At 45.7% G+C, this 12801-nt stretch overlaps 1 protein-coding gene across 1 annotated transcript in view; it reads right to left on the bottom strand.

The window, feature by feature from the left end:
• PAPPA (pappalysin 1) overlaps positions 1–12801 on the bottom strand; it is a 255828-nt gene that overhangs the window by 185360 nt on the left and 57667 nt on the right. The window contains exons 4-5 of the mRNA XM_022579137.3: positions 10079–10372; positions 1127–1319 (exon numbers count right to left, since the gene is read on the bottom strand). Coding sequence (XP_022434845.2) covers positions 1127–1319; positions 10079–10372 — 487 coding nt within the window. The remainder of the gene's footprint in view (positions 1–1126; positions 1320–10078; positions 10373–12801) is intronic.

Genomic DNA, 12801 nt, shown 5'->3' with positions numbered 1-12801 from the left:
TTGATTCAGGTTTCCACCTTCAGGCCATGAAGGCATCATTAGACCCACTTTTCAGCTGACAATAAGACTCAGGGAGGGAAAGTGACTTGCCCAAGGCCATACCACTAGTGAGTGGCAGACAGGAGCTGAACTGAGGTATCTTGTGCCTCAGTTTATCATCCTCTGATCTTCTAAAAATTCTACCTTCAGTTCTATAAAACAACACTAGGCACAGGCACAGATTCTAATTATACAAAAATATATGTGGGACTTCCCTGGTGGCACAGTGGTTAAGAATCCACCTGCCAATGCAGGGGACATGGGTTCGATCCCTGGTCCGGGAAGATCCCACATGCCGCGGAGCAACTAAGTCCACGTGCCACAACGACTGAGTCTGCGCTCCAGAGCCCGCGAGACACAACTACCAAGCCCGCGTGCCACAACTACTGAAGCCCATGCGCCTAGAGCCCATGCTCCACAACAAGAGAAGCCACCGCAATGAGAAGCCCACACATCGCAATGAACAGTAGCCCCTGTTCGCCGCAATTAGGGAAAGCCCACGCAGCACTGAAGACCCAACGCAGCCAAAAAAAAAAAAAAAAAAAAAAAATCAGTGTTGAGCCCTGCTCAGCTTAATGCTGATTCAAGAGAAAGCTAAAAGCCTTAAAAAAAAATTATATATTAAATAAATAAATTTATATATATATATGTACATATATGCCTGTGTATTCAGGTATAATGTACCCTTCATATACTATACGTATAGGAAGGTGTTAGCCCATTAACCAGAGGCAACTTCAACTCCCGAGCTCACGGAGATGAGACCAGTACCTCCATCGCAGAGGAAGTTCTGGCGACAGAGGTTTCCATGTTTTTAATGATAAAATGAAGCTAAATATTCACCACTTAAAATATGCATCATTACTCATTAATTTCTGTTAGCAATCATTCATGTATTCCCTGACCCCCAAATCTACATCGTGCCTCTATGGACCAGTCATTGTGCTAGTCGTGGCGGGCACTCGTTAAACAAGATCGAGAACAAGAAACACAGCGAAATCCCTCTCCAAGGCTGCTTCCCTTCCAAGTTTCCCTCTTCTTGGCAGGAGACAGAGAGGGGCATCAACACTTCACGGGCTACACTCACCTTTCAAAGAAGTGGCCGTCGATGGGCGGGAACCACTCCAGCATCACAGAGTCGGTCGTGTGGCCCACGATCTGGGGGGCAAGGGCGACAGGCGCCGGCTTCCTGGAGGGCTGCCAGCTCTGGTACACCAGGTCCAGGTAACAGTGCATTCTGGCGACTTGATTGGGCGTGAAGGAGTCAGTGCAGTCGTCATCTGCAAGCGGGCAGAGGGAGAGATAAGAACCTCGCTGCACGGGCGGGCAGGCAAGAGCATGATGATGCCTCCTGGTGGACCGGGAGCCAGCACCCCAGCCCCTGCCAACTCAGAGCTGGCCTCTTCCAGTGCTCAAGAGTTAATGGTCTGTGAACAAATTAGTGCAGTCATCACTTCTGGAGACAGGTGAGAGGGAACAGGAGGAAGGGGAGGGAGGATAGAACTGAAAAGGCACGTCTGAGCCTGGAGAGGGAGGTCACGGATAAGGACAAGGGCAAGACAAGCTGCTTTCCACGGGGCCCAAATCCCCTGGTCAGTAAGTCACACATTCCCTTATCCGCTCCCTCCCCACCAATCATTCAGCCTCTCTCACTCATCCACTCATTTTCTTGCGTATTCACTCATTCACCCACTCACTCCTTCTTTTACGCACTCACTTGTTCCTTCACTCACGCCTTCGCATTCATTCATCCACTCATTCATTAATTGTGCCGTTTACTGATGCAGTGATACTGGCCTTCAAACAAGCTTTCTGAGCCTCGATTCCATAGTCTCTGCTCTAAGCCAAGGGCCAAGGAAACATAAAACATTCCTGCCCTCAAGGAGCTACCTGCCTAGTTATAGAGTGAAGGTCAGTTCGCTGTGTGGGTCAAGGTGGTTATAAGGCTGTTCAGGTCTGTGACACTGACTACTGATGAAGAGGAGTCGGCATGTAGAGGAAGGCGGAGGAACCGGAGAGGTTTCTGGATGTGGAACTGGAGGGCAACCAGGTTGCACAGCTAAGACTGAGAAAGAAAACGGAGGCATGGCGGGAGGGGGAGCTCAGGCCTGCAGAGCCAATGTGTCCTATGCAGCAAGCACGGGCCAGGAGTCAGGCAGACGCAGAAGCAGTCCAGACTGAGTGTCCACGGCGGGAATACAAGGACAATGACGCCTCCTGCACAGTGCTATCACCGGGAAATTCCCAGGCATGGGGCACTGTGCTTTGGACACATATAACCCTCCCACTAGTTTTGGAGTAAATACTGTGATTTCTGCATTGTACAGAGGAGGAAATTGAGGCTGAGAGAGGTCTACCTGCTTTTTAAAGAGCACAGAGCTAGGGGCAGATCTGAGATTCGAACCCAGGCAGTCTGGACTCCAAGGCCACGTTTCTAATCAATATGAGAACTTCTTTCTGAGGGTACATGAGACCTTGTCTGGGCAAAGCATCCTGCAGGTGCTTGATAAACAGGAGTGGAGCCTGAGTCTGAGGGGGGCTGGAATACAATCTCTTAATGTCTTTAGATCTAACGACCTTCAATTCTAGTCTCTCTTTTCTAGGATGCGGAATGAGGGCCATGACCCGAGACTTATCCACACCCGCCCCCAACCCCCCACCCCAAGGAAGAAGCTGGACTCCCATCTCTCCCTCCAACAGCTTTATTCAGCTGCCCCAGGGGCAGAGCAAGGCGCTGTTTTGGCTTGGTTTCCAAAAACACCACTTCCCAGAGGTGTCCGCCTGGTCAGGGTTTCTGCAGCTGGGCCCCAGACGGAGGAGCACGGAGATCGCCAGATCTTAAAACAAACCCGCCACTGGGAGTCCCGCAGCATAAACTCACTTCCCCTTATCAAACAAACAGAAAATAACTTTGGGCAGGTGCTGGTCAGTTGGACGTGACCTTGAGAATCCAGCTTTGAGAAGGGACGGGGTACAAGGAGGTTATACACAGAAGCTGCCTCTGATCCCCTTAGCAATTTTTGACAGTCTCCTTTCCAGCACCCTGGGGAAGTCTTTCATACATTGGGTGTCCTTTGGAAAACACTGTAAAAGAGTGGCTAGTTACACAAATCACTCTCGAGCCCAGGTACCCCCATGTAAATCCTTGGATACCAAACGTTCTATGGGTCCCCACTGCCCGGAGAATAGAGTCCAAACGCACTTGATGGTCTAAGAAGCGTTAGGTCATCAGATGCATTTTCCTTTGTTACTATGAACTCTGCACTTCATCCTGAAAGCTTTGGAAAAGCCACTGGATGGGTTACAGGCAGGAGAAGGACATGATGGCTAAGGAAGTAGGGGTTCTGTAGTTAGATTCATGCATGAGGAACCTGGAGTCAGGAATCTGGAGTCAAATGACTTTATGCCCTCAGTGCTTCGGTTTGCCCATCTGTAAAGTGGAGATGATGATAACAAGAGTGCTTATGTCAGAACACTGCTGAGGGTTATGCAAAGTGCAACATCAAGAGGTATGACCAATGCTCAGTGAATGCGCACTGCCTCGGGACGGGGAATAGGGTCTGTGTGTGTGCACGCATGCATATGCACTAAGGTGGGTGAGTGCTGGAAAACCAGAAACAGGAAAAAATAACAGAATGTAAAATATTCATTCTCTTTGATCTCACAACATCCCATTTAGGAATTCAACAGATCAATACTCATGAACAAACACAAGGGAAAACATATGTACAAGGATGTCTTCTGAAGCATCATTTACATAGTAAAAATATTCGAAATAACACATCCACCTGTCAATAGGGGGATGACTCTGTACCTTGAGGCACATGCACAGAAGAGAATTCTAATCAGTCATTTCCAAAACAAGGAAGTAACTTTAAAACTCAGGTCCCTTGTGTGTAAATTGGGGACATTTAAATCAACCCCACTACTTAGAGTTGTGGTGTGGACTCCACGAGCTGGAACGTATAAAGCATTTATCAAGATGAAGGAAGAAGAAAAACTGCAAAGTTTTTCCTCTCTACATTCTGATTTGTTTGCTTTTCTTCCCCCAAAGAAGCATGTTTTCCTTTTCTAACTTAAACATTAGCCGTTTCCATGTCTGTCAATAAAAAAGTTTGAAAAATGGACAGGTGATAGAACCTGGTAGGAGAACAGAACTGTACCTGAACTTTAAAGCTTTAGTCGGAAAATGTCCCTCCCAGGGTAGATCGCTTAGAGACTGAACTGCTACCAGAATCTTGGGTGAGGTAAGGGTTTCTGTTTATCATAAAGGCTCTGCCTCAATTAGCTAACATCTCGGGTCAGCCCCTCTTAGCTTTCTGCCATCACGGGCTTTCCCTCCTGATATCTGTGGCCACTTGATCCTAGTCTCTAGGACCAGCCAACTCATCTTGTTCTTCTGTCCCCACCTTGTCCCCAAGCAGAAAGGACTTCGGGGGGATTTCAGTATTCTGGGGGCCTGCACCAGTCCGCATGCTGTTGAAGTTGTGCCCTGAGTTTTCTAATCAAACTCTGCTCTCAAGAACAATTTCCATCCGTAGCTGGAAGGGCACAGAGCATGGAGGTTCAGGGCCTCCACTCCCCGTGGAGCCTTGGGCACAATGCTGACCCCTGACAGCCTCATTTCTACCCGCTGTAAAATAAGGAATCGTGATGCTAACTGCTTCCTACAGCTGATGAAAGCATTGAACAAGCTCACCCATTTCTAGCGCGTGAATAACTGAGTTGCCCTTTGTAAAAGTCTCTGCCTTTTTGTTGTTTTAAAAATAATGATAATAACAGCAACAGCAATAAGTGATTATATTCACTGTAGAGCATTTGGAATGTGCTTAGAATATTGCAAAGAAATAAACGCTACCGTAAACATCACCTAGAGATAATACAATTAATATCTAGTATACACATATATGTATGTGTAGATGGATGTGAATATCTACAGTGAATTTCTGTAATTCTTATCACAAACATCATATATATAATTGTGATCATATATGATATATATTCCAGGTCTTACACTATACGTTAGGCTCTGGGCTGTTTTCACGCTAAACTGAACAAATAATCCTACTAATTGTCACTTATTGAGCACGAGTTATAGCACCAAGGACAGATCTAAAGCCTTCACCTGTACAATCACACCTACTGTCATGCAAGGTAAGGGTGATTAACCTCCATGGTATCCATGAAGTAACAGGCCCAGAGAGAAGTAACTTGCCTGAGGTCAAAGGCTAGCACACAGAGGATTCAAGTTGGTCCCCACACTCCACACTTCACACTCTGAACCACTAGGTGACTCTGCTTTGTGGCCCTCAGCCATCCGCTACGCATCTTCAGTGATCACAGAACGTTCTATCATACGGGTACCTTGTGATTTACTTCAGCAACCCATTGTCTTTGGACTTGTAGGAAGCTTCTGTTTTTTCACACGTATAAAACCACTTCTTTTCTATGCTTGGCAGACAGTAAATGTCTAATTAATATTTGGAGAATAAACATTGCTCAGAACATTTTTAGGACTAAACCTTTAAACACATCAACTGATTTATTTCCTTAGGATATACTTCTTAGAGGTGGGACTTCTGGGTCAAAACGTATGTGCATATTAAAAGAGACACACAGAACAACGGAGACAAGACACTTGCTCCCAAAGGCTGGGGAAGGCCTTGTTTCCACACTCTTGAGGAGGCAGGGCCTGGAGGGTCCTCTTGGTTGGCTCCCTATGGCCTATTACCTTCAGGAAGTAAAATCTGAGCTGCTGTCCTTCTATCTGCCTGGGGATTATCCAACAGCTCAACGTGACCGCACTCACCCGGTGCTCGACCTGGCTTGCCCCATCACCTGCCTGGTGTCTGCTTAATCTGAGCAGTTGGGACTCTCTTAAACTTCCCCAGTATCAGAAAGGGAGCCAAATAATTCTTGCTTAAATGCAGGCTCTGCAATAGAAGGCATGCCTTGTTTTTGCTGTGTGACCCTGGGAAAGTGACTTAAACTCCCTAAGCCACACTTTCTGCACCTGTAAAATGGGTGCAATAGTAATAGCATTTACTCCATTGGGTTATTTTGAGGATTCAATGAGACAAGCCTAAGAAGTGTTTCCCACAGCGTCTGGCATGCCACAGGTACTCAGTAATTTCTGTAGACCTGTCACCAGCCATGTTCAATTAATTAAAATTACTTAGGACTAACAATTCAGCTCCTCAGTCTCACTTGCCGTGCTTCAAGTGTTCAATAGCCACAAGCAGCTAACGGCTACCATACAGGGCAGCGCAGACACAGAACACACACAGCTCTGCAGCAAGTTGGAGGACCCAGGAAGGAAGGAACTCGGAGCAGCTGAGCCGGCAAGGTCTCCACCCTCTTGCCTTGACTGCAAACCCCCTGTGCATTGCTCTCCCCAGCCCTGAGAACCCGATCCTGGTCTGCATTTTGAATTTCATCCAGCTGCTTTTGTCACCTCATCTATCAGAGATCCTAAGGAAAACAAACATTTCAAAGTTCGTGGTTGCCTTGAATATGCTTTTGCGGGTGTAAGTTTGTTATCGTAGCTCAGTGAATTAGTTCTGCTGTTAATGGGTCACTGAGCTGAGGGGTTCCTTTAAAAAAACAACATTAAATCAATCACCCTTTAGATCTGTACAAAGGGGAACAAAAAAAGATTTAGTTTATGGGGGTCTGGTAGCTAGTGGCAGCTCCTGACCCCTAAGAGGCTGCAAACTTCCAAACTCATGTTATTGTTTATTTTCCATGTGCATTGAGCTGGCCAAGGAAAGGTGCTATAGAAATGGAACGAAAGCAGGGCCCTGTGAGAGGACAGGGCACCGGATGTGAGATGCAGGCTTGGCTGGGAATGGGAGCCCAGCAGGAATCTGCTTTTGAGGAAATACCCAGTACTCGGGTCTTTTTTAGAGACCCAAAACTAAGGACCGTTTACGGTGCCAAGGGTAGGCACTGACCCTTCAAGAGACCTCAGGTGTGAACTGTAGGAACCTGAAACTGGAGAGGCCCCCAGAGGTCATCAGCGCAAATGGAAAACCAGGAAGACCCACGGGCAATCATCGAATTCATTGGGTTTCAGGAGGGAAATCCTCTCTTCAAATGCAATCTGAGGCAAAACTCCAACAGAAACAGAAAACTGTGGGAAGGGGGCTCCCCTGGTTCAAGCAGAGATGGAGACCTAGAGGCACACAGCCACTCAGGGCAGCCCCCCGAGGCGTATCTGTGGGACAGAGCTCGAAAGCCACCCAAAGTGCTCAATATCCCACTCAGCCATCAGCTAGGTCTCATTTGAAGAGAGACATGAGAGTAAACGAGAAAAAAAAAATACTTGGGAGTCACCAAAATATACAAGCAGCTCATGCAGCTCAATATTAAAAAAACAAACAACCCAATCCAATAATGGGCAGAAGACCTAAACAGACATTTCTCCAAAGAAGATATACAGATTGCCAACAAACACATGAAAGGATGCTCAACATCACTAATCATTAGAGAAATGCAAATCAAAACTACAATGAGGTATCACCTCACACTGGTCAGAATGGCCATCATCAAAAAATCTACAAACATATATACAATGGAATATTACTCAGCCAGAAAAAGGAATGAAACTGGGTCATTTGTTGAGACGTGGATGGATCTAGAGACTCATACAGAGTGAAGTAAGTCAGAAAGAGAAAAACATATATTGTATATTAACGCGTATATGTGGACACTAGAAAAATGTACAGATGAACCGGTTTGCAGGGCAGAAACTGAGACACAGATGTAGAGAACAAACGTATGGCCACAAGGGGGGAAAGCAGTGGGGGTGGGGGTGTGGGTGTGATGAATTGGGGGATTGGGATTGACACGTATACACTGATGTGTATAAAATTGATGACTGATAAGGACCTGCTGTATAAAAAATATAAATAAAATAAAATTCAAAAATTAAAAAAAAAACTACAAACAATAAATGCTGGAGAGGGTGTGGAGAAAAGGGAACCTTCCTGCACTGTTGGTGGGAATGTAAATTGATACAGCCACTATGGAGAACAGTATGGAGGTTCCTTAAAAAAACTACAAATAGAACTACCATACAACCCAGCAATCCCACTACTGGGCGTATACCCTGAGAAAACCATAATTCAAAAAGAGTCATGTACCACAATGTTCACTGCAGCTCTATTTACAATAGCCAGGACAAGGAAGCAACCTAAGTGTCCATCGACAGATGAATGGTTAAAGAAGACGTGGCACATATATACAAATGGAATAGTACTCAGCCATAAAAAAGAAACGAAACTGAGTTATTTGTAGTGAGGTGGATGGACCTAGAGTCTGTCATACAGAGTGAAGTAAGTCAGAAACAGAAAAACAAATACCGTGTGCTAACACATATATATGGAATCTAAAAAAAAAAAAGTGGTTCTGATGAACCTAGGGGCAGGACAGGAATAAAGACGCAGACGTAGAGAATGGACTTGAGGACATGGGGAGGGGGAAGGGTAAGCTGGTACAAAGTGAGAGAGTGGCATGGACATATACACACTACCAAACGTAAAATAGATAGCTAGTGGGAAGCAGCCGCATAGCACAGGGAGATCAGCTCGGTGCTTTGTGACCACCTAGAGGGGTGGGATAGGGAGGGTGGGAGGGAGACGCAAGAGGGAGGAGATATGGGGATATATGTATATGCATAGCTGATTCACTTTGTTATACAGCAGAAACTAACACAACATTGTAAAGCAATTATACTCCAATAAAGATGTTAAAAAAATAAAATAAAATAAAATTAGAGATTTAACTAAGCAATTCCATTGTAAAAAAAACAAAACAAAAAACTTTGAGTCAGATGTGCGACCTGGGGCCAAAGACTTCAGTCAGCCTATGGATTGTACTGTCACCTATGAAATGGTGATAGTTCCTACCTCATAGGTTTCTTGTGAGAATTAAATAAGATGGTGTATATTAAAGTCCTTTATGAACAGTAAGCTTTTTTACAAGTAGAAATATTATTATTGATAAGAATCAATTTTATATGCCTGTTATCAGAGAATTTATTCATTTTCCTCCCCTCCTGCGTTTCTCTTTCCCTTCTTCCCTCCTTCCTCCCTTTCTTCTTAACAAACATTTTTAAAGCACAAGGCCCTGTGCTAGGTACTGAGAATACAGTGATGTATTTAGAGGCAAGCTCTGCCTTCACAGAGCTCGCTTGTTTTGGTTGGTGGAAAGGAACACTTAAGTTGAATATTATAATAGAATTGGATGCTGGGCTACCATGTGCAATTTTGCAGGTGGTGCCTTACCCAAAAGCTCTTGGTTAGGCGGCCAGTAGTGAGGGCTGTGACTGCCCTAAGGAAGGGGTATCTTTTTCTGATTTGCCAAAGATGTGATAAGGGCTGGAAGTGGCCTTGATATACACTAAAAGGAAGTACAGGGCATCCTAGAATCCAAAGAATGAGTCTTTAACGCTGTTACTGATGGTATGAAAAAGGGCTTTGAAAGGATATATGCAGTTAGGAGAAAAACATAACCAACTTATGTAATAATTCCATATTTGCAAAACCAAAAGCATTCTATTTTTTCTATAATAAAACACTAAAGGAGCATGTGAGAGTTCTGTGTTTTAAAAGAAGTTTCAAATAAATAAATAAATAAGGTTTCAACCACCACCAGCTGCAAAACTAGGAGGAACCTTGGAGGTCAGTTCCAAAGATTCCATTTTCTTGAGAAAAGCGGGACCCAGAGAGGGCATGTGACAGACCCCAAGGCATTAGGTGACCCCGTGGCAGAGCTGGGCCTTCTGCGCAGGTTTCCCTACTTTCAGTCCTGGTGAGCTGCCTGAAGTATCTTTCTGAGGAGCCCTCAGATACAACATCTTCCTTGTATCCACGAGGTGCTCACGGAAGGAATATTATCTTGATTATTTGTGATAAGGAATTGTTGGGATGAAGAAGTCTCAGAAAAGGCAAGCAGCTTGCTCGAGGCTTCTCTGAGCCAGGACCAGAGGCCACGTCTGACACCCAGCCCCGTGCACCCTGCAGAGTGTGGGCTTTACCTGCATAGCTCATGAAGTTGCTGTAAGGAGTGTTGAAGAAGCTGTTAAAGCCACAGGTGTCGTTCCCTGGCCCCGGGTCACCGCAGAACTTGTGCTTTGGGGCTGGGTTGGTGTCACTGCAGAGGTCTCCGGTCTCAAAGGAGGGCTCTGTCTCCATGCAGGGGTCACTGCAAGATTGGATTTCTGAGATGCCTCGGAAGATGTGATAGAGGCCCAGGCTGTGCCCGATCTCATGGATCATGGTGTGGGTGTGCCCAGGAATGCCATAGAAAGATGGATTCAAGACAATGCCACCTGCAAGGGGAAAGCCAGAGGATTAGGCAAACTGGGCACTCTGCTTCCTGATGCAGGTATCCCCAAATCAACCAAGGGTAAATGGGGTGCTGCCCAAAGTAACCACAGGCTTCTCCACCCTATGACTCCACTGCTGAGAGCTGTTGCGACTTGCGGTGTTAATGACTGATTGAGTAGGAAGGAGTCTCAAAAGTCATTTTGTGCAATCCCTTCATTTTTCAGTTGAAAACACCGATGCCTAAAAAAGTGAGGCAACTTAACCAAGGGGATTTCAACCTACTTAGAAGAAGTGGCATAATTAGAATTCAAGGACTTTGATTTCTGGGCTGGCCAACATTTCAGCTGCAACTTCTCAGGAAGCGTGGCATGCCCTGGTTCACAAACACTCTACAGGCATTTGCTTAAATGAAGCCCTCATGGCCAGACACCTCGGTTCCGGTTCTCATTTTGCCTTCACTAACTCTGTGAAGTTGAGCAAATCACTTGCCATCTCTGAATCCCATTCCTGCAGCTCTGTACCCTTTGAGAGTGAATATTCATAAAGTCCAGCACCATGGCGCACTCACCATTATAACACTGGTCAAAATAGCCACTGTTTCTTGAGCATTCATTATGTATCCTCAGGCTCTGTGCTCAGTGTTTAATGTGTATAATCACATTGAATCATCTCACAACCCAGTAAGAGGGGCACTGACTCACAGAGAGGTGAAGTAACTGGCCCATGATCGAATTAGTAAATGGGGAGCTGGAATTTGAACCCAAGATCCTTGGGTTCCAAAGCCAGGGGTCTTAATCTGAGTTCTACTGCTAACGCTCACCACAGAGTCCAGAATATGGCATCTCATTAAATGTATGTTGAATATTTGCTGAATGCCGACCCAATTAAAGATGTTTTGTGAGGCCTAAGTAATCACGCGTAGGCAGCCGGCATAGCACCTGACACACAGCAAGTGCCCTACTTACTGTCTAACCACGTGCTACTCCAGGTGTAGCTCAAGAACAAGCAGCACCAGCATCACCTGGAGGGTGACTAAAAATGCAGACTCTTAGGCCCCACCCCAGACCTACAGAATCAGAGTAAGTACTTTAACAACAGCCCCAGAGGACTTGCCTGTGCGTTCCAGTTTGAGAAGCAATCATCTACCCCACGTCTTAAAAGACTGAGCTTTGCTTCACTTGGGCAGATAGATGGACCAGATGTCAGGAAAATCAATGGATAGCATGGCTCTATGTTCATTTTTAGGCACTGGAGAAATACATACAGGCTGGCAGAGAGATATTTCAACTGGAAAATCCAAGTGTGGGGAATTTCCTGGCGGTCCAGCGGTTAAGACTCGGTGGTTTCATTGCTGGGGGCGCAGGTTCGATCCCTGTTCGGGGAACTGAGATCTCACAAGCCACGCGGAGTGGCCAAAGAAAAAAGAAGGAAATCCAAGTGTGTTTAAGGGAAGGTTAAGATGCAAGTCTGAGCAACCTGCAAACAGTGACTGTGTGCAGAGCAGGATCTTATGAAAGAATGGAGAGGAGCCAGGGCCTTGCTGATTTGTGCTGGCAAGCCTGGAGCAGGCATGGGGGTAGTTTTATCTTGGACTGAACTGCTGGGAGGGTAAGACTGCTCAGCCATGGGGCTCATGGAGTCTATTAATTCTGAACTGCTCAGAGCCTTCCAGCACAAAGATAAAGATGTATGAGAGGATGTGTGGGGCTGTGTGCACGCGCGGGTGTATGTGAGAAGGGGGAGGCAGAGGCAGGGAGGAAGAGAAATTGAGACAGGAAATCTCTCTCAATTATTTTCTGTCAATCATAATATGAAACATAATCACCTTCCCACCCAAGGCTTTTTCCAGGGATCATGGCATAACAGCAGGAAAAGAGGGTAAAAAAAAAATATATATATATATATATATGGTTCTAATAAATTGGGTTTGATTGGGCCTACTGCAGAGGAGTTGCTTATGATCAAGATGTCTCAGGATGGGGAGATGGCAGCCTGGAGGCCAGCTGGAATTAGCTTGACATGGATTGCAATCTTCATTCTGTCTTGCACTGGCTGTGTCATCTTGGGAAAGTGACTTTGCATCTCTGGCGTGCTCTAAAATAAACAGCTACGATAGATAGCGCCAATGATTCTCTGTCTTTCTATGAAGCTTTAACATTGAGGTAAATGGGGAATGGGAGGCTGGCAGGACCCCTCAGGTATTTCTGGGGATAATGACAGGATTGCAGACTTAATGTCCAGCCTGGCTCTGTCTGTTTCACCTCATCCCCTCCCAACTCTCCCCTTTTCACAGAGCGACAGCACAGAGCTTGAGCCCTGTTCCACTGCTTCTCTTAAAAGGTGACATAGCTTGAGGCTGACATCATCCTGAAATACTATAACATGCTATGGATTTATAGCCTTCTGTATTCCTGGTCCTGAGCCAGTCTCT

This window comes from Delphinapterus leucas, chromosome 6 (genome assembly GCF_059928025.1).
Source record: "Delphinapterus leucas isolate spDelLeu-1000000601 "Yukka" chromosome 6, BTC_Dleu_Yukka2, whole genome shotgun sequence".
In the NCBI taxonomy this organism is placed as follows: Eukaryota; Metazoa; Chordata; class Mammalia; order Artiodactyla; family Monodontidae; genus Delphinapterus; species Delphinapterus leucas.
This window is presented reverse-complemented; position numbering and strand designations above follow the sequence as displayed.